Genomic DNA, 22,868 nt, shown 5'->3' on the forward strand with positions numbered 1-22,868 from the left:
CAAAGTAGATTGGAAGGGGGCTCTAGTTAGGAAATCGGGAGAGCAGCAATAGATGGAGTTTCTGCAAAAAATGAGGAACGTGCAGGATAAATACATAGTGAAATGGAAAAATGTCACAACTGTGACCTATGAGGGAAGTCAAAGACAACGTGGAAGCAAAAAAAATATTGGAAGACAGAGGTCTGAAATTTTTTTTTTAATTTACAGAAGCTAACGAAAAATCTCATAATAAGGGAAAGGATGAAATATGAACGTAGTTTTAAATAATATCAGGGAGGATACAAGCAGTTTCTTCAAGTATTTAAAGAATAAACAAAAGCTGAGAGTAGATGTAGGACCAGGAGAAAATGACACTGGAGAAATAATGATGGGAGACAAGGAGATAGCAGAGGTACTAAATGAGGTCTTTGTAACATTCTTCATGGTGGAAGACACTAGCAGTGTACCAGATGTCGAAGGGCATCGTGGAAGGGAAATCAGCGAGTTGCTATCTCAAGGAAGAAAATGCTCAGAATGCTGAAAGTTTAAGGGTGGATAAATCTGCAGGACCAGATGGATTGGGCCCCTGGGTCCTAAAAGAGGTAGCTGTAGAGATTGTTGAGGCATTGGTAATGATCCTTTAGGAATCAATAGTTTCTGGCATGTTGCCAGAGGAATGTAAAATCACAAATGTCATCCAACGATTCAAGAAGGGTGGGAGGCACCAGAAAGGAAATTATAGGCTGGTTTTGTTGACGTCAGTAGTTGGAAAGATATTGGGAGTCAATTGTAAAGGATGAGATTACAGAGTATTTTGGTGGATAGTCCAAAGCCAGCATTGTTTCCTTGAGGAAAAATCTTTCTTTACACACCTATTGGAATTCCTTGAGTAAGTGACAAACAGGCTGGATAAGGGAAATGTAGTGAATGTTGTGCATTTGGAATTACAGAAGGCATTTGACAAGTAAAACATACACGATATACTTTAACTTTTGTCTGCTGTGAGGCAAACAAAGAGTCACCATTCGTATTACCCAAAACCCCTACCAATAGGGAAAAGAGAAGTGAAGCAAGAGTCACTTCAGACACAACGAGTTTCCATTGATTCGCCTCCAGTGTTTCCATGCCTATACAGCCACATAGATTCGTGGATGATCCATTGGCAACCCAAACTCCCAACCTCTGATATAAACAGGAAGCCTTCAGTACCTGTTGCCCTTCTCCTCCTCAGCACCTGCTCGAATCCCATCTCTGATAATGTGGTTCCCATAAGCTAGTATCCAGCAGCCCACAGCCCATATGTGTCCCTTAGCCACCGAGTCGCTCGCTGGTCTGGTCCATGATCATCTTCCCTGTCAGGCCATTCAGTCACTGAGCCCATTGCTGCTCCAATGCTGGGGACTCCATCCTTCTTTCTGCATTTCTACTATCCTTCTTACAGCCTCAAAATAGTCCAGATCCACTCTTTTTTTTATTCTCTTCCAGATGGGTCACAGGCTTTCCAAGTGAAGTAGCAATTCACCCTCTTCTTCCAATTTAGTGTACTGCTGAGTTCCCACCATGCTCTCTTCCACACTGGAGAAAGCAAACACAGATGGGTGTCCACTTTGTAGAGCACAATGTTGAGTTTCCTTGCCACTTTAATTCTTCATCATCCCTCTGACCAATCCATCTATAACCTTGGCAGTTGGAACAAATTCTAATATAAATTAGAGGAAGAACTGTTCCATTATTGCTCATTGCAGCCTTCCAACTAAATATCAAACCTTTTAGATAACTTACTCATTTCCTGGAATCAAAACCAGGAAATCTACCTGCGATGCAGCTCAGTTCATCTCTTTCCATGAACACAACCTGCCCTTCGAGGCAGGTTGCATTCCTTCGGATTTAGCAACTTTTATCTTAGTTTGTCGACTTGTTCTCCATCAAATAACGTTGTTTACGTCGTGCAGCCCTCTATCAAAGGTTATCCTTCTATCTTATGCATTCTTATTTTACCCTCTGTGCTACTTAAAACTAGCTTGTTTATTTCTTCTTCCACTTTGAAGGTAATGTTAAATCACTCTCTCTGTCTCTCTCAATTCTGGCACCCCACCACACCCTCACAAATACATCCTGACCCATTTTGAGATTCAGGAATGTTTAGCTTCATTTCAGATTTCCACCACCTGCAGTTTATTCTTTAATTCTGATCAATCATCTGTATTTACTCTGCATTGGATTAATTGCAGGGTCTGGTGATCATTTCCTTTTCTCCTGTCGTAGTGAACTTGGTGGCGATCTTCATTCTGCGCCGGGGGAAATGCGGACTCTCCAAATGCATCACTCGCTATTTGGTTGCCATGGCAGCAGTGGATTTCATGGTGGTGATCATCGAGGTAATACTGAAGAGAATTAACAACATTTTTCTGCCCATAAATATTTTGTTCATCACGCCAGTCTGCACCATGATAAATGTAGCAAAATTGGCTGCCCTCGATTGCTCTGTGTGGTTTACAGTCGCTTTCACCTTCGATCGCTTTGTGGCCATTTCATGTCCAAATCTGAGAATAAAGTATTGTACCACAAGGACAGCAAATGTGGTTATTGCAGTGGTGGTCACTCTAGCCTGTTTGTGGAATGTCCCTTATTACTTTGTGTTTGATTCCAAAATTCTAATTGACAACATCCCTTATCACTGCATTGTGACTGATGCCTATTCTATCTCACCCTGGTGGGCAGCAATGGAGTGGTTCAGCAGCATTTTAAATCCTTTGGTACCAATCACCCTCATCCTTCTGCTCAATGCACTTACTGTCAAACACATCGTAAAGTCCAATAAAGTCCGTAGGGCGCTCCTGAGTAACGTGGATAATCCCAATGATCCCGAGAGAGAGAACCGCAAAAAGTCCATGATTTTGCTTTTTGCTCTGTCTGGCAATTTCATCGTCCTCTGGACACCATATTTTATCCATTCCTTAAAATGGAAAATGCAAAACTACAATTACACAGACAAGTATTACAGTAATCCCATATTCATTTACCAGCAAACAGCATTCATGTTACAACTACTTAGTTCCTCCACCAACAGCTGCATTTATGGACTGGCACAGAGGAAATTCAGACTGGAGCTGAAAAATGGGGTAAAATATTTGGTTACCCTGAACGGTAAACTCTGTCAATAGGAAAATACTAACATAATGCTGTACCTGCTAGAGCAGATTTTCTTCTTGTAGATTGGGGTCTTGTATCTATAACAGGAACCTGGGACATAACAGATCTGAGAGAGGGTTAACCATGCAGATTGGTGCATAATCCAATAAGTTAGTTCAGATGCTCTCATTGGTTTTTACAGTTAATTCGTGTGACAAGAAAATATACACATCCTATTGGACCAAACAAGAAAAAGAGATGGTGTAAACCATTTTATTTCCAGAAAAGTTGAAATATTTTGTATAAATCATAGCCATGAACACAGCAAGGTCAACATAAAAGTTTTTAATCTGGGTGAAAGTCAGCATCACTGTGTGGATACGATTAGCAAAAGTAGACTGAAAACAGTCAATTGAATGTAAAGAAATGAGAAGTTGTAGTGGCCCGCTAACACAAAATGGCCGATGAACGCAGCAACAGTGCAGACCCCACGAAGGCCAATCACCTTTGACCCAGATGAACACCTGCTTGGCAGGAAATAATGAGCGATAGCTGCAACGCTGTTAAATCGGAGATTGGCACTGTGCGATGTCACTCCAGTTGTCAGCAGTGGAGAGAGAATACAAACATAGCTTCCAGTGCAATAAATCAGTCTTTGACATTGACTCCTCGACTGTGTATCTTCATTCCAAACTTCACAGCAGCACGCACACTACAAAGTCATCAAAGAAAAGAAGTGGATCTTCATTCAGTGGTGGAGGAGTGGGGAGGTGAGGAACAGGATGACTGGACATATTTGGATGCAGAGAAATTATCATATCTTGCTGATGCAAAAAAAAAGTTAATTACTGAGACCTTCACACAGGAGAACTGGAGGTGCATAGATGCAAGAGTGAGATGAAAAAGGAAATTGAGAAGCCAGTTGCTTTCATAGAAAATCTATCCCACATGCAGCACTTGACCCCACTTGCTGGGAGAAGATTAGAAAGAATAGAATGGTCCCAATTGAAGACTGAAGACAATTCCAGTTTGGAGGTAGATGTTGTGACAGAGTATATAGATATATATAGGTATGTTTTTGGGAGATAAATTGGGAAACGTTTGTTAGAGTAGGTCACATACAAACACTTTAAAACAGATCTTATTTAAATTACTGGAGCTCTGCCCCATGGTAGATGTATTGGCTCCAGAGTTTTGAAGAGTTCTCAAGTGAATTCACTCATGCATTGTTGTGTGCAAAAGGGCAACAAATGAAAGAGCATGTCAGAGCCAATGCTTCCTGGAAGAGAACTTGCTGTTCTGATAGGGTCATGTGGTTTTGCAAGCAGGGAGGGTCAAACAGGCTTTCTCTAAGAGAGAGAGGGAGAGACACAGAGATCACTTGTACAGTGTTACAGAAAGCAGACAACAGCTGGGACTGGAACAGGACAAGCTGGCAAGCTTATGGGAAGCCCAGTTGTAAGATACCCTGATCAAAACCCTTGTGGTTCATGAAAGAGGAGAGGACTGGCTATCTAATGTTTCACTTGGAATAAGCAAAACCAAAAGGAACTCTGTGGTGACCTGAAAGAAAGAGGTTATCATCTGGAGAACCCTGAAGGGGCAAATCCATCAGCAAGACACTGAAGTGGCTGATTAAAAAGGAACAACATATTTCTCTTTGAAAACCGACAAGACTGGGGGAAGTCACATGATGGAGCAGTGACCGGTAAGAAAATTCCAGCCCTCTCCAGAAAAGTAAAAAGGTAGAGAAAAAAACAAAGTCACTAACACAGAAACCATAACAAATTGAAAGTGAAAGTGTGGAGAAAATGGCAGCAAAGAAAGAAAAACCAAAAACAACGGAAAGAAAAGAAAAAGGAAGGACATCAGAAGAGGAAGGTGAAGGCCTTGCCAGTACGAGGAAGCCCGCCATAGAGAGAGAAGCCCGCTCCGAGTGGAAACCCCGAACTCAGGACTACAAAGATGGCTCACGGAGCCAAACAAAAGTGCGCAACTGCGCATGCGCGAATCCTCGCACATGCGCGATGCACAAGACAAAAACAACACCGACGGGAGGGGGAACCAGCTGAGGAGTAAATCTCCACAGCCGAAACAGACAAGTATAACATGACAGCAAGACTCTCAACAGGAAAACATAGAAAATAACAGGAACAAGAAGGAAGGGAATAAAAATAGAAAATCAAAGAAACAACAGATGACCAACTCAGAGGAAGAAGACAAACACCAAGACACTCAATAAAAATAAGAAGAACAAAAATACCCAACAAAATAAAATAAACAACCCAACAAGAAAACCAGAAGAGACAGAGGTAAAGGACTCAGATCCTGGAGTGGACTCAGAAGAAGAGGAGGAAGAACACAGAGAAATGGAAGATGAAGGGAAGGGCAAGTACATGGATATATTTTTTTAAAGAATATATGGAAACAGTAAAAGAATGGCAGACACAAGAATTCAGTGAAATAAAAAGAATAAAAAGTACAGAAGAAAAAGTGAATAGATTAGAGATGATCATGACCGAAATAGGAAAGAGAGTAGACAAGGTGGAAGAACGAGAAACAACCATAGAAATGGAGGTAGATGACTTAAAATAGAAATTAGAAGAATCTGATAAAAAAAAGTTAAAGAAACACAGGAGCTGTTAGCTCAGAAGATAGATAGAATGGAAAATTATAATAGAAGAAGCAATATAAAGATAGTGGGCCTTAAGGAAGATGAAGAAGGCAAAAATATGAAAGAATTTATAAAAGAATGGATACCCAGGGTCCTAGGAAGGCCAGAATTACAGGAAGAAATGGAAATAGAAAGGGCACACAGAACATTAGCCCCTAAACCACAACCACAACAAAAACCAAGATCCATTCTAGTAAAATTCCTAAGATATACAACAAGAGAAAATAAATTGGAGAAGGCAATGAAAAAAATAAGAGAAGACAAAAAAACCACTGGAATTTTTTTTCTATCCAGATATAAGTTTTGAACTCCTGAAGAAGAGGAAAGAGTTTAATGCAGCAAAACGACCCTATGGAAAAAAGGTTATAAATTTATGTTAAAATACCCAGCGGTACTTAAAATAGTTATCCCGGGGCAGCAAAGCAAACTATTCTCAGATCCGGAAGAAGAACGAAAATTTGCAGAACAACTACAAAACAGACAGAGAGATGAAGAGATGTAACAAGAACAAAAATGACAACAAACTACATAGTATAAGTAAGAACTAAGAAGGGAAAGAAAGGAAGTAAGGAGGGAATTAAGAGAGTGACCTTTGTTATATATGAAGATTAAAATCTTTTCTGGGGGGGCTGGGTGGAGAAGAATAACAGTCACTGCGAAATCAGTTGACGCTTGCGAGCGGATTCGCAAATCCAAATGGAGAGGGGAAATGTGGTTGCCCGACAAGGGACAAGGGGCAACTCAGAAAGGGGAGGGACTATTGGGGTTAAAGGAATTTTAGATATGAGAATAGTGGAAATATTTTGTTTTAGAAATGTTGTCTTATAATGTGTTCAAAAAAAAGCAGAAATGGATAAGAAGGGAAGGTGGTGATGATGAAACAGAAAGGAAAGATAAACAAAGTATGAAATGACTATGTTGAACTATATGACTTTAAATATTAATGGAATACATAACCAAATCAAAAGGAAGAAACTGTTAAATATACTAAATAAAGAAATTGATATACCATTCGTACAAAAAACACATCTAACTGATGTGGAACACAAGAAATTAAAGAGAGATTGGATAGGACATGTAACAGCAGCATCATATAATTCAAAAGCCAGAGGAGTAGCTATATTAATCAATAAAAATGTACCAATCAAAATAGAAGAGGAAATAATAGATCCAGCAGGGAGATATGTAATGATAAAATGTCAGATATATTCAGAATTTTGGAATTTACTCCATGTATACTCACCTAATGAAGAAGATCAAAAATTTATGCAAGATATCTTTTTGAAGATAGCAGATACGCAAGGGAACATACTAATAGGAGGAGATTTTAACCTTAATTTGGACTCAAACATGGATAAAACTGGGAAAAAAAACTAACAGAAAGAACAAAGTAACCAAATTTATAATTAAATCGATGCAAGAAATGCAACTTTTGGATATATGGAGGAAACAACACCCAAAGGAAAAGGAATATTCATATTATTCAGGTAGACACAAAACATACTCAAGGATAGACCTATTCCTGTTATCAGCCCACATTCAAGGGAGAGTTAGGAAAACGGAATATAAAGCTAGACTATTATCGGATCACTCACCCCTGTTATTGGCAATAGAGCTAGAGGACATCCCACCAAGAATGAATAGATGGATATTAAACTCCATGCTACTTAAAAGACAGGATTTTGGAGAATTCATTGAACGACAAATTAAAATGAACTTTGAAATAAATACGGAATCAGTGAAAGGTAAATTTATACTATGGGACACAATGAAAGCGTACATCAGAGGGCAAATAATAAGTTATGTAACTAAGATGAAGAAGGACTACAATCGAGAAACAGAACAGTTGGAAAGGGAAATAACAAATACAGAAAAAGAATTAGCAATAAAGGAAGATAAAACTAAAAGACAATTGGCAGACAAAAAAAAATATGAAACACTACAAACATATAAGGTGGAGAAGAACATAATGAAGACAAAACAGAAATATTATGAGCTAGGAGAAATAAAACGCACAAAATTCTAGCGTGGCAGCTTAAGACAGAACAAACTAAAAGAATGGTATTGGCATTAAGGAAAAAGGACAAACAAATTACATATAATCCAACGGAGATCAATGAAAACTTCAGGGAATTCTACAAACAACTATATCAAACTGAAAACCAAGGGAAAGAAGACAAAATAGATAAATTTCTAACTAAAATTGAACTACCGAAATTACAAACAGAAGAGCAAAATAAATTAATAAAACCATTTGAAATAGAAGAATTACAGGAGATTTAAAAAAAACTACCAAACAATAAAACACCAGGAGAGGATGGACTCCTAATAGAGTTCTATAAAACATTTAAAGACTTATTAAATCCTCCCCTCCTGGAAGTAATCAACCAGATTGATAAAACACAAAACATACCTGATTCATGCAAAACAGCAATAATTACAGTAATACCAAAGACAGTGAAAGATCCACTAGCACCAGCATCATATAGACCAATATCTCTACTTAACACAGACTATAAGATAACAGCTAAACTATTAGCAAACAGATTGGCCAACTATGTACGAAAAATAGTAAATCTAGACCAAACTGGATTTATTAAAAAAGACGAACAACGGACAATATCTGTAAATTTATTAACTTAATTCATGCAGTAGAAGGAAATAAAACTCCAAGAGTAGCGGTTACTTCAGACGCAGAGAAGGCCTTTGACAGAGTAGAATGGAATTATTTATTCAAAGTACTACAAAAATTCAGCCTACCAGAGAAATATATTAATTGGATTAAAGCATTATATAAGGGGCCATTGGCGAAAGTGACAGTAAATGGATATATATCAAAACAATTTAACTTAAGCAGATCAACAAGGCAGGGATGTCCACTATCTCCCTCACTGTTCACGTTAGCTATAGAACCACTAGCAGAACTGATAAGAACAGAAAATAAAATAAGAGGGAAAAAATAAAAGAGAAGGAATATAAAATCAGTCTATTTGCAGATGACGTTATAATATACTTAACAGAACCAGAAATATCAATAAAAGAATTACATAGGAAATTGAAGGAATATGGAGAAGTATCGGGGTACAAGACCAACGCAAATAAAAGTGAAGCAATGCCAATGAATAATGCGGATTTCACAAAGTTTAAGAAAGATGGCAAACACAAGCAATGCGATACCTAGGTACACAACTAAATAAAAATCTCGGCCATCTATATAAATGAAATTATCATCCATTAATGAAAAAATTACAAGACGACTTAGAGCATTGGAAAGACTTACCACTAACACTGATAGGAAGGATAAACTGTATTAAAATGAACATTTTCCCAAGGATACAATACCTATTTCAGTCATTGCCAATTCACCTAACAGAGAAATTCTTCAAGGAGCTAAAGAAAATAATAAGGAAATTCTTATGGAAAGGGGGGAAACCGAGGATAACACTAGATAAATTAACAGAATGGTACAAACTACCAAACTTTAAGAATTATTATAGAGCCGCACAATTAAGATACCTATCAGATTTTTATCAAACAAGGGAAAAACCAGATTGGACCAGATTGGAACTAGATAAAATAAGGGAGAAGATACCTGAACATATATTATATAAATGGGATGAAAAATTGGTGCAACGTAGGAATTTGGAAGAAGATTCACGTAGCAAGGAATAAAACAAATTACCAACTACCAAAACTAATATTGACGCAAAATCAACTAATCCCTTTCACAATAGATAACCTTTCCTTCAGAGAATGGGAGAGAAAAGGGATCAAAAGAATAGAAAATTCTTTTTCGGGAAATAAATTATTATCCTTTGAACAAATGAAGGATAAATATAATATAACTCACGATACAATGTTTGCATACCACCAACTGAAAACCTACTTGAAGGACAAATTGGGAAACAGTCTGAGGTTACCAGAAGGAAAAAATTTTGAATATGTGATTACATATGATAATTTAAAAATTTATAACAAACATGTACATCAAACTACAAGAAAAGGAGAATGAGGAAACAAACGGTAAACCTAAACAAAAATGGGAACAAGATCTAAACATAAAGATAAAGAATGAAACATTGGAAAAGCTATGCTCCGGAACTATGAGAAATACAATAAACACGAGGTTACACATGATACAATATAACTGGATACGCAAGCTATACATCACACCTCAAAAGTTAAATAAATGGGACCCAACAGTATCAGACAGATGTTTTCACTGTAAAAAGGAAACGGGAACAACAATTCATGCAATTTGGACATGTGAGAAAGTGAAAAAATTTTGGGAAGATCTAAACCAGATATTAAATAAAAATCACAAAAAGCAATATACCAAAAAACCCAGAGATCTTCCTCCTAAGTAATATAAGAAATAAAGAATTTGGACTCGATTTGGATGGAGCACAAAAAAGATTTGTTATGATACCCCTAGTTGTAGCAAAAAAATGTATTATGTCAACCTGGAAATTCGAAGACAACTTGAGAATACAACAATGGTACATAGAAATGAATAAATGTATTCCATTAGAAAAAATAACATAATTTAAGAAATAACATCACAATATTCGAACAAATATGGGAGCCATACATGAAATACAATAAAGAAATCCTACCATGGACTTCCACCACCTAAAATGACAGAAGGAGAAGACAACGAAAAGAACTGACTCAGTAAAATTTCTTGTTTATTTTTATTAAGTGAAAACATTGTTTAACGGGTTTAATGCATCTTATAGATTGAACTTCAAATAAATGGGAAAGGGGGTGAGGGAGGGAGGGAAGGGAGGGGGGAAAAAGCGGGAGAAAATGACACTATATATATTCAAGAGAAAAAATGTCCCTATGTATCTTGATCAATATGGTTTATAGTGTGAAAAAATTTTAAAAAATTTTAAAAAAAATCCGACAAGACACTTCCTGAGTGGTAACCATTTACTTTTTCAAGCACCAAAGCCTGGTGAACTTTATAAATATTAAATTCTGTGCAGAGTATAAGAATTTCCTCCAACCAGTGAACTTGGAGGAATTAGAAGTGAGATGGGACTGTGAACCAAAGAACCTTTCTGAACTTGCACACACATTACATACACGTATGCTTAGAATTAGAAAGGGGTTAAGTTAGGTTAAGTAAGTCAATAGAGATAATTTAAAGTTTGATTCTATTTTCATGTTTAAGGATAATTAAAAGCATCTTTTGTTTAAGTAACCATTTGTTGTGGTGAATATCTATTGCTGCTGGATTTTGGGGTCCTCTGGGCTCGTAACAATGTCGAAAATTCTGAATACTTAAGAATTATCTTGACAGAAGGCATTGATGTAAAGGAGAATTTTAGAAATAAGGGTTAAGCATCTTTAAAAGTAAGTTGTCAGATGAAGTTCACTTTATTTTTGGCTTTTAAGCAAGGCATGAACTGGCCCAAATTCTCACTCTAATTTTTGAGTTCTCTGTTACCACAGGCCTCATACTGGAAGACTTCTGATGTGCCACTATTGCATGAAAATGGTGAATGGTGGGTTGAACATCGATGGACCAGTAAGTCACCACTATCACAGGGGTACAAATTACGTGGAATAATTCTGAGGAATATTGTCAAGGTTTGGAGAGGCACTGACCCAGCAGTTGAATTCCTGGATCAACAGGGAGATTATCTGAGTTGTAAGACTGGTTAAATGTTCTTTTCTTTGGCTTGGCTTCGCGGACGAAGATTTATGGAGGGGGTAAAAAGTCCACGTCAGCTGCAGGCTCGTTTGTGGCTGACCAGTCCGATGCGGGACAGGCAGACACGATTGCAGCGGTTGCAAGGGAAAATTGGTTGGTTGGGGTTGGGTGTTGGGTTTTTCCTCCTTTGCCTTTTGTCAGTGAGGTGGGCTCTGCGGTCTTCTTCAAAGGAGGCTGCTGCCCGCCAAACTGTGAGGCGCCAAGATGCACGGTTTGAGGCGTTATCAGCCCACTGGCGGTGGTCAATGTGGCAGGCACCAAGAGATTTCTTTAGGCAGTCCTTGTACCTTTTCTTTGGTGCACCTCTGTCACGGTGGCCAGTGGAGAGCTCGCCATATAATACGATCTTGGGAAGGCGATGGTCCTCCATTCTGGAGACGTGACCCATCCAGCGCAGCTGGATCTTCAGCAGCGTGGACTCGATGCTGTCGACCTCTGCCATCTCGAGTATGTTCTAAACAGACATTGAATATATTACATATGGACAACATACAATTGAATCGACAGGTGAATCTGTGTCACTCGAGCAAGGAAGAATGAAAGACACTGTCTCAAACATTTTGTCAAATTCAGATTAAAAGGCCATTGGATCAAAATTCAAAAGTAACTAATCATATTTATCTACCTTTTAAAAGGCAGTATGTTGAAGCAATGAGTCTGCTAAAGGTGACAGATCAACAAATAAGTCAATTAAGGTGGCTCCTTGGTGGACTGTGGGCACTGGGGGCAGAGAAAATTCATGAATGGTTCTATTATCCAGTAACAATTTTAAAATAGCAAGACTGAGTAAGGTGTCTCTAGAAATTTACGCCGTATCTGAACATTCCTCACAGAAAGATCAGTCTGAAAGTAAAGTCACAATTACAGAGGTCTTAACTCAGAAAATTCTGGAAACACTCAGCAAGTCAGACATTAACTCTTTTGTTCTGGAGTTTCTTTCCCCCACCAAGATTTAAACTGTGTCCAAGTCACCATGTTCTTTTTGGTTAAAAAAAAACACAATTGGGATTAAAAGTCATACAAGGCTCTCAATAACAGAACTTGCAGACATGCCTTTTACTTTTTGCTCCCCACTCCAGACCAGGACTGCAACCCCCTCACCTGCCTACAGTCCTGGAGACCATTCCACACAATCCTTCAAATTCCAACAAAATATTCTAACCAGTGAGCATCACTGAAGTCTCTGATACCCACGCCGACAGCTTCGTTAAAATACAACCACCTTTTAGATTTAAAACTGCAAAGTACTTTACACTTTCTTGATACTGTGGGAAAAGCATTTGCTATCAGATCCAAGACTAAGACCCCAAGTGTGGTTATAACAACTGTATGGGTGCTGGCCTGTTTGAGGAGCATTCCTTTCTATTTTATGGATGAACCCAGAATTATAATCAACAACGTCTCGGATTTCTGTATTGAAACCACTGCCCATTACATTTCAGAGTCAGAATTTATTGTCAAGAACAAGTCATGAAATTTAGTGGTTTACGCCAGCATCAAAGTGCAAACATTTATATTATAACCATCTTACAACATTACTACAAAAAGAGTAAAATTAATAGTGCATGAAAAGTAAGTTCATTGATTATTCGGGAATCTGATGGGAGCAGGAAAGAAGCTGTCCGTCTGCCATTGAGTTCTCGTCTTTAGGCTCCTGTACCTTTTCCTCAATGGTAGCAGAGTGACGAGGGCATGGCCTGGGTGATGAGTGTCTTTGAGGATAGACGCTACTTTTTCAAGGCACCACCTCATGTCCTCAATGGAGAGAGGTCTGGTGTCATCGGCAAACTTGTATAAGGCATTCGAATTGTGTCTGGCCACACAGTCATGGGTGAAGGTGAATGATGAGTAGAACAGTTGGTTATGCACACATCCCTGAGGTGCATGTGTGTAAATAATCAGTGAGGAGGAGACGTTGTTTCCAATTCGTGATGACTGTGGACTTCCAATGAGAAAGTCAAGAATCCAGCTGTAGACTGGCCTACAGAGGCTTGTAACTTCTTGACCAGCTCTGAGGGAATAATGGTATTGAAGGACAAGCTGTAGTCTATGAAGGCAGCCGTATGTATGAATTGCTGTCTTCGAGGTGATCTAGGGCTGAGTGGAGAACCAGCGATATTGCATCTGCTGTGGAGTGATTCACAGTGGGTGAATTGCAGCGAGTACACATATTGGTTTAGATAGATGTTATTTCCATCCATGATCAGTCTCTCAAAGCATTTCATCACAGTAGAAGTTAATGCTACTGGGCAATTGTCATTGAGGCAGCTTTTTGGGTACCGGGATTATTGAGGCCCTTTTGAAGCAGTTGGAACCTCCGACTGCTGCAGTGAGAAGTTGTAAATGTCAGAGAACATTTCGGCTATTTAGTTGGCACAGATTTTCTGTATCCTGCCAGGTGCGTCGTCAGGCCCTGTCTCCTTGTGAGGGTTCACCCTCTTGAATTATGTTCTGACATCACCCTCAGCGAAAGATATCACAGAGTCTTCAGCCTTTTCAGGAGGAATTCTAGGAGGCACTGTTTGGATCTTCTCAAAACGAGCATAGAATGTCTTCAGCCCCTGCGGCTGACGTACAAGTGGTTTGACAGTATCTGTGCTGTGTTGGCTCTGCTAGTCCACTACTGTCTAACAATGATGGTGTTTCCTGCTGCTGTGCCAGCTGAATCTTCTCCATCGAATATTTCTAATCCATACAGAAAACTGTGGAATTTCTCATGTCCATAGACCAGACCAAGATGCTCTTTCTTGATCTGTGCCTATCACATTCAGACGTTGTCATCGTCCTTGATGCGTCTGTAACTGGTCTCCAATCTTCTCCCACAGCCTGAAGTAATGTGGTACCACTTCCATCTTTTGAAGTGTCCATGGATAATTTTGTCCTTCTGGATGTGTCAAAGATTGTTAAAAAGCACTGGTTCTGTAGTTAGAATGATCTTCAGATGTCCCCATTCTCCCTTATGGTTGTCTGTCCACTTGAATTCATATTTGTCCTGAGGTATATGGTTTTGAGGACAGAGTTGGTTCAAATTTACCCATGAAATTGATCATTCCCAGCACTCTCAATATGCCTTTTTTGTCAGTGGGTCTAGGCATCTCTAAAATTGCTTTCACCTTGCTCCTGCCTGGCTCCACACCTGCCTCTAACAGTTTATCTCCCAGAAAGGTGATTCCCTGCACACCAAACTGACATTTTTCTCTGTTTAACTTTCATCCATGTTTCTTGATGCGCTGTAGCACTTTAATGAGCCTCTCATTGTGTTCTTGTTTGGATCCCCATAGAAGTATGTCATCCATGTACACTCCTACCCATTTATGATTTCTATCATGTGCTCCATTGTCCTGTGGAACATTTCTGGAGCTGAGGGAATTCCAAAACGCATCCTCAGTCAGGAGAATCTTAGACCAGTAGAATGCAGATTTAAGAAAACATTTCAGAAAACAGTTCACATAAGATGTAGCAGCAAAAACAAGGTCACTGTCACCTTAAAAATGATGTTTAAAATGTAAATTTAATGAATTCAATATTTTGCGCGAAAAATTGTAAATTCACAATTACATAATATGGATGGTCAAGTAGCCTGTCTGTAAAACCAAACTGGCAATAGTCATGAGGCAAACAGGCAATTGGTGGATAAAGTGTTTGTGAAATTGTCAATGTTCATCTCACAACTAATGTTGCTCAGTAGGTTTCCACCTGATTCACTGATGCAAAGAAACTTTGTACATTTGTGGTAAATTCTACAAAGTCAGATTCTGAATCGTCTTTAAAAAGTTGAATTTGCTTCTTTGAATAACCAACACCTGTGTGGAGATGGTCGAGGGAAGGATCTGCGAATGGGTGTAAAAATCCCCAGGTGTTGACTAAGGCAGCCTTGTGGGGATTTATTTGGAAATTCTGTATTTTGCAAAGAAATTACAAGATCATTTTAAAACTAGTCAGTGAAACACGTTCTGGATGTGGTTGATTAAGTTACGTTGTTTAATTGAATATAACAAAGTGCACTTGAGCTGAGTGTCCCCACGGACTATTCCTTTCTCCTTAAAGGGCTGGCATAACTAAACTGGCACATTTCAGACAGTGACGGTGGGCAACTTTTGTTGAAGCACAATATGGACTATCCAGTGATCTTGGTGTTTGAGTGCATCTACTATCCCATTCTTGCAGCCATTGGCATTACAGGTAAGTTAATAGAACCAGTCAAAGCGCAATGTTTAGTGAATGCCAAGTAAGCGTTCCTTTCTCCTCTTACACTGCAACATGCAAATATAGAGAGAAAGGGAATGTGTGTGTCAGGATATTGAGCAAGGAAAACAGATATGTAACAAGGATATTACAGTTCCACCATCTGCAATAAATTGTCACCACAAAACAAACTTTCCTTCCTTTCAACATGCAAATGTTCCATTTTTTCCCTGACTCCCTGATCCACTCGTCCATTTCTGACAATGACCATTCTGCTCTGCTCAGCACTCTCTCATGTAACCACATCACCCGCCCTTTGTGTTTTCTATTCCCTCCATTCAGATCCCAAATACACCTTCTGGATACAACAACAAGCTGGTATTTGATATGATCGAGGTCAATTTGATTTTTAACAAGGAGAATTTAATGTCAGATGTGCCAGGGTTCTAGTGGAGTAAAGGAAATTACAGTGCTTGAGAGAGGATCTTGCCAAAGTAGATTGGAAGGGGGCACTAGTTGGGAAGATGGCAGAGCAGCAATGGATGGAGTTGCAGCAAGAAATGAGGAATGTGTAGGATAAATACAAAGAAGCAAATAAAATAGTGGGAAGACAGAGGACTAGGAAGTTTTTAAAAAACTTTGAGGAACTAACAAAAATTCTCATAAAGAGGGAAAAGATGAAGTATGAAAGTAGTATTTAATATAAGAGGCTACAAAAGTTTCTTCAAGTATTTAATGAATAAACAAGAGGTGAGAGTAGATATAGGACCAGAAGAAAATGACACTGGAGAAATAATAATGGGAGACAAGGAGATGGCAGAGGAACTAAATGAGTATCTTGCAACATTTTTCACTGTGCCAGACACCAGCTGTGTAGCAGATGTCGAAGGATGAGATTACAGAGTACTTGGGAGGATATTCCAAAGCCAGCATGGTTTCCTTAAGAAAACATTTTCTTTAAACACCTACTGGAATTCTTTGAGGAAGGGATGAGTAGGCTGGATAAGGAAGATGTGGTGGATGTTGTGTATTTAGATTTTCAGAAGGTGTTTAACAAGGTGTCACACATGAGGCTACTGAACACAAGCTCATGGTATAACAGGAAACATTCTAGTGTGAGTAAGCCAGTCTATTTTATTTTAAAATGGGAAGAGAATTATAAATACCCAGTTGCAAAGGACCTCGGAGCCCTTCTTCAAGATAGCCTGATGGTAAATTTGCATGTTGAGTCGGTCGAGAAGAAGGAACATGTAAGAGGAATTGAATATAAGAGCTGGGATTGTGATGTTGAGGCTTCATAAGGAACTGGTGATACCTCATGTAGTATCGTCAGCAGTTTCAGATACTCATTTCAGAAAAGATGTGCTGATGTTGGAGAGGGTTCTCAGCAGGTTCACAAGAATGATCCCAGGAATAAAAGGGAGTGTTTGACAGCACTTGGCTTGTACTCATTGTAATTTAGGAGAGGGTGGATCTCATTGAAACATTTCAAATGTTGAAAGGCGTGGGAAGAGGAGATGTAGAAAGGTTGTTTTCCATGGTGGGAGAGTTCAGGACAAAAGGGCACCACTTCAGATTTGAAGGATGTCCGCTTCGAAGAGTTGCATAGGAATTTCTATAGAGGGTGCTAAATCTGTGGAATTTGTTGCCACACGCAATTCTGGAGGTCAAATCACTGGTTGTATTCAAGAAAAATATTAACTGGTTCTTGATTAGCCAGGGCTTTGAAGATTCAAGATTCAATTTATTTTCATTGTAATAAAACAGTGTCATATTACATGAAATTGCCTTTGTCTGCTGTAAGGCAGATTCGTCATAGGCAGAAATTGCCTGAAGCGCCTCTTACAGTTAGAGAAAGAGAAGCAAAGGAGAGTCCACTCCAGAGTCACCAAGTGTCTGCAGATTTGCCTCCAGCATTTCTACAGCCTTACAGAGTCTAGTCCAAACCAATGGCAACCCAAGCTCCAGATAAGAAATCAAAGGTTATGCGGAGAAGACAGGGCTGTGGGGCAATGGATCAGCTTATGATTAAATGGCAGGGCAGATGTGAAGGGCTGAAATTCCAATTTCTGCTCCTATGCCTTCTGGTCTTATTTCTTTTAGTGTGTTATTTTTTAGTATCAATCATTTGGAATCCTTCACAGTCGACAAAACAAATGTCCATTGCTGCAGTTAGCAGAGCTTCTTCCTCAGTGCTCAAGCTACCATGCTTTCATTTTTGCCCTCAGTGCTGTCTATGTGGAGTGTGCACATTCACTTTTGGGTTTCCTCTGGTATCACCAGTTTTCTTTGTCTTCAGAAAGATGTGTCAAGTTTTTTAACTGGCAGGTGAGTGGTAGAACACAGGTCAAGTTGAGGAGAACATGGCACAAAAAAATAATTTGCTTCGTGCGATAGGTCAACACAAACCTGATGGGCCAAAGGGCCTTTACATATTCTGTATGGTTCCATTTTCTCTGCAAAAGATTGCAATTTTTATTTCAAATTTTAAGTAGCTGCTTTCATCATATCTTTTTCATTGCAATATTAGCTATGCAGAATATTTGCAATTATCATAAGCATGTTGAAATAAAATCAGAAAATGGTAGAATCTCTAGGCAGATAAGAGAGTGTGGGGGCACAGACAGTGCATGTGGCTGGAGCAGCAGGGTTTAAGAAAGGAGAAAGTAGAAAGTAGGTTGGTTGAAATTGCAACAAATCAGCAGGAGGACAGCTAGGACAAAGGGAAGGTTTCAGATAATAAGGTCAGGATGGTCAAGAGGATACACTGTAAATGAGGCCTCCTGGCTGATCGTGACAAAGGAGAACAAGAGAGAATGAAAAGGATTTTTGAAAAATTTGAATGAGAACAAACATTTTTGCTTTTTTCATTTGAAATTCTCTGGTCAACACTTCAAGGTTCAAAGGTCCCTTTTATTGTTGTTCAATACATTAAAAATATAACATACATGATATACCTTAACTTCTGTTTCCCTTAAGGCAAACAAAGAGTTTCCATTACTATTGCCCGAAACTCCCTAATAGGAGAAAGAGAAGCGAAGCGAGAGTTATTTCAGAGTCACTGAGTTTCTGCTAATTCAATAGAAACATAGAAAGATAGAAGATAGGGGCAGGAGTAGGTCATTCAGCCCTTCGAGCCTGCTCCAGCATTCAATGAGATCATGGCTGATCTTAAAGTTCAGTACCCCGTCCCCGCCTTCTCTCTGTAACCTTTAATACCCTTATACTGAAGAAATAGATCTAATTCCCTCTTAAATAGATTTAATGAACCTGCCTCTACTGCCCTCTGTGGCAATGAATTCCACAGATTCACCACCCTCTGGGTAAAGAAATTTCCTCTCATCTCGGTCCTAAATGGTTTGCCTATTATCCTCGAACCATGCCCCCAGGTTCTGGACTCCCCCATTATTGGAAACATCCCTTCCGCATCTATTCTGTCCAGTCTTGCCAGAATTTTATATTCACCTCCAGTGTTTCAGCAGGCCTCTGAAGCTGCACAGATTCCTGTTTGATCCATCGGCAACCCAAACTCCCAAACCACCAACATAATCAGGAAACCTTCAGGGCCCTTCTTGTCCTCCGCACCCTCTCAAATCCCAACTCCAATACGCGGTGCCAATAAGCCAATATCCAGGAGCCTGTACAGATCCTTTTACTGCAAGTCGCCCACAGCCTATGTGTGTCCCTCACCACTGAGCCCTTCACTGGTCTGCTCCACGATCACCTTCTCTGTAGGTTCATTCAGCCACTGAGCCCATTGCTGCTCCACCGCTGGGGACTCTGTCCTTCTTTCTGAATCTCTACTGCCCTTCTTACAGCCACAAAATATTCCACATCCACTCTTTTTCTTCTCTTCCACCCAGGCCACAGTTTATTCAAGTGAAACAGCAATTCACCCACTTCTTCCACTTTATTGTACTGCACGTTTCCCACCATGTTATCTTCTCCACTGCAGAAACCAAATGCAGAGGGTGTCCACTTTGCAGAGCACATGCATTCAGTCCACAGGGACAAGGTCGAGTTTCCTTGCCACTTTAATTCTCCATCATCTGACCGATTGATCTGCAATCTTTGCAGTTGTAACATGTTCCAATGTAAATTGGAGGGACAACTTTTCCACTTTGCTGATGCTGTAAGGCAGACGTTTCAGATAACTAACACATTTTCTGAATCCGAACAAGGAAATCTACCTGTGACACTGATTCAGTTCATCTCTGTCCATGAGCACAACTTGACCTGCCAGGTATGTCCACTGCTTTGCATTTTGCAATTGCTATTTTAATTTGTCTTCTTATTCTCATTAACTACCACCCAATTCACAGCTTTTACGTTCCTCTCTTAATGTTCCCACTGTCCATGATCTCAATCACCAAATAACATTGTTTGCGATGTGCAGCCTGCATCACAGGTTGCATTTCGATCTTATCCATCTGTATTCTACCATCTGTGTAACTAAAAACCAACTCACTTACTTTTTCTCCTATTTCGAATGAAATGTTAAATCTCGCTCACTCCCTCCCTCTCCCCACTCTTTCCACATATGCCTCCTGACCCATTTGGAGATTCAGAAATGTTTTGTTTCATTTCAGATTTCGACTTCCTGCAGTTTACTCTTTAATGCTGATCAATCATCTGTATTTACTTTGCATTGGATTAATTGCAGGGTCTGGTGATCATTTCCTTTTTTCCTGCTGCAGTGAACTTGGTGGCAATCTTCATCCTGCGCCAGGGGAAATGTGGACTCTCCAAATGCATCACTCGCTATTTGGTCGCCATGGCAGTAGCGGATCTCAAGGTGGTGATTTTTGAGGTGATACTGAAGAGAATTAACAACATTTATTTTCCAATAAATTTTTTGTTCATCACGCCAGTCTGTGCATTGGTACTTGCAGCAAAACTGGCTGCCCTCGATTGCTCTGTGTGGTTTACAGTCGCTTTCACCTTCGATCGCTTTGTGGCCATCTCATGTCAAAATTTAAGACACAAGTATTGCACCCTAAGGACAGCAAACAAAGTCATAGCAGTGGTCGTCACTCTAGCCTGTTTGAGGAGTGCCCCTTTTTATTTTCAGTTTGAACCCAAATATCTAATTGACAACATCCCTTATTACTGCATTTCAAGACCTGCCTATTATACCTCACCCTGGTGGGCAGCAATGGAGTGGTTCAGCAGTATTTTAAATCCTTTGGTACCAATCACCCTCATCCTTCTGCTCAATGCACTTACTGTCAAACACATCATAAAGTCCAATAAAGTCCGTAGGGCGCTCATGAGTAACGTGGATAATTCCAATGATCCCGAGAGAGAGAACCGCAAAAAGTCCATGATTTTGCTTTTTGCTCTGTCTGGCAATTTCATCATCCTCTGGACACCATATTTTATCCATTCCTTTAAATGGCAAATGCAAAACTACAATTATACAGACAAGTATTACAGTAACCCCATATTCATTCACCAGGAAACGGCATTCATGTTACAACTACTTAGTTCCACCACCAATACCTGCATCTATGGACTGACACAGAGGAAATTCAGACAGGAGCTGAAAAATGGGGTAAAATATTTGGTTACCCTGAATGGTAAACTCTGTCAATAGGAAAATACTGACATAATGCTGTACCTGGTATTGCAGATTTTCTTCTTGTATTTATAACAAGAACCTGGGACATAAACAGATCTGAGAGAGGGTTAACCAAATAGATTGGTAGATGAATCCCACAAATGAATTCAGACTCTTACATTAGTTTTGACAGTAAATTAACAGGTTAAAGAAAATATACAACATCTATTTGAACAAACCAGCAATAATGAGGATGTAAACTGCTTGGTTTCCAGTTAACAATCATTCAACAGACTATGTAGTTTACCTGGACTTTGTGGAACACCATAAACATTAACACTGTAATGTCATTATAAAAGTTTTTAATCTGAGCCAAAGTCAATGTCACTGGGAGTGGATATGATTAACCAAAGTGGACTGGAAACAGTCAATGGAATGCAAAAAATTTAATGAAGTCATCAAAGACAGTGAAGTTTCATTCAGTGGTGGAGGGGTGGGGGTGGGGGGAGGAAGCCACAACTGGACATCCATAGATTCACAGAAACGAACAGAACTCAAAGCAGCAAATAAAATTACTTCAGTACTGAGACCTTTACACAGGAGAAGTGGGAGGTATATAGATGCAAAAGTGAGATTAAGAAGGGAATTGAGAAGCCTGTTGCTGTAAATTGAAGTCAGTAATACATCAATATCTGAGGTGATTCAAAAAGAGCAATTAAAGCACTAGGATCCAATCTTAACTTAAGAATTACCAATAATGTTTGAAAAACATCTTTCCAAAATTCATCTAGGCTAGGATAGATCCAGAATATATGAACTAAAGAACCATAACTTATGTACAATGAAAATGAGAGAATTTAACTGCAGACATATGTGCTCTACTTTAAATTGCAGCAAACAATACTGGACACCAAAGGAAGTAGAGTTAATCAAATTAAAAATGGAGTCCCAAACCTCAGCCGACAATAAAAGATTTAAATTTTGCACCCAGGTACGTTTGATTTTAACTAACAAATTATCATAAATAAGAGATGTTAAACCAATATGGGAAGATTGTAGATCAAAAAAAAGTGTCAAGAACAGGGGCCTCGGGAATTCCAAGAAAATCACGGATCTGAGATTCAACAAAGTGTCTAATTCGTAAATATCTAAAAAAACTGAATTTTGGGTCAATTAAGTTTTATCAACAATTGTTTGAAATGTTCAAAATTGTTGCCAATAAAATGGTCTTTGAAACATTTAATACTCAATCTGTGGCCCCCATTGAAAGCAGAGTCTTGTAAAGAAGGTAGAAAAAGGTGATTGGATATAATTGGGGCGACAAGAGAAAAACTCTAATCCAAAAAAATATGCTAAGCTGTGCCCATATTCTCTGACTGTGTTTAATTATCGGGTTATCTGGTAGCCAATATAAAGAAGAGGTTAATGACCACCCTAGAATTGCCAACATGGAACTATTCTTAATAAAATTTAGTTCCATTTCTACCCATGTGGGCGGTCAACTCCATTATCAAATTTGCGCAGAAGAATCAAGTTACGTATACTGATCGCCCAATTATAAAATCTAGCATTAGGAAATGCTAAACCTACATTCCTTTTAGCTTTTAGAAGATGAG

General features: G+C 39.1%; 1 protein-coding gene across 1 annotated transcript; it reads left to right on the forward strand.

The window, feature by feature from the left end:
* Positions 1-449: 449 nt before the first annotated feature.
* On the forward strand, positions 450-3,663 carry LOC138752912 (probable G-protein coupled receptor 139). Its single transcript, XM_069915524.1, has 3 exons — positions 450-608; positions 2,211-3,101; positions 3,586-3,663. Exons 1-3 carry the CDS (start codon positions 450-452, stop codon positions 3,661-3,663), a joined length of 1,128 nt encoding a protein of 375 aa, XP_069771625.1.
* Positions 3,664-22,868: the final 19,205 nt, after the last annotated feature.

The sequence above is a fragment of the Narcine bancroftii genome, chromosome 2 (genome assembly GCF_036971445.1).
Source record: "Narcine bancroftii isolate sNarBan1 chromosome 2, sNarBan1.hap1, whole genome shotgun sequence".
Taxonomy (NCBI): Eukaryota; Metazoa; Chordata; class Chondrichthyes; order Torpediniformes; family Narcinidae; genus Narcine; species Narcine bancroftii.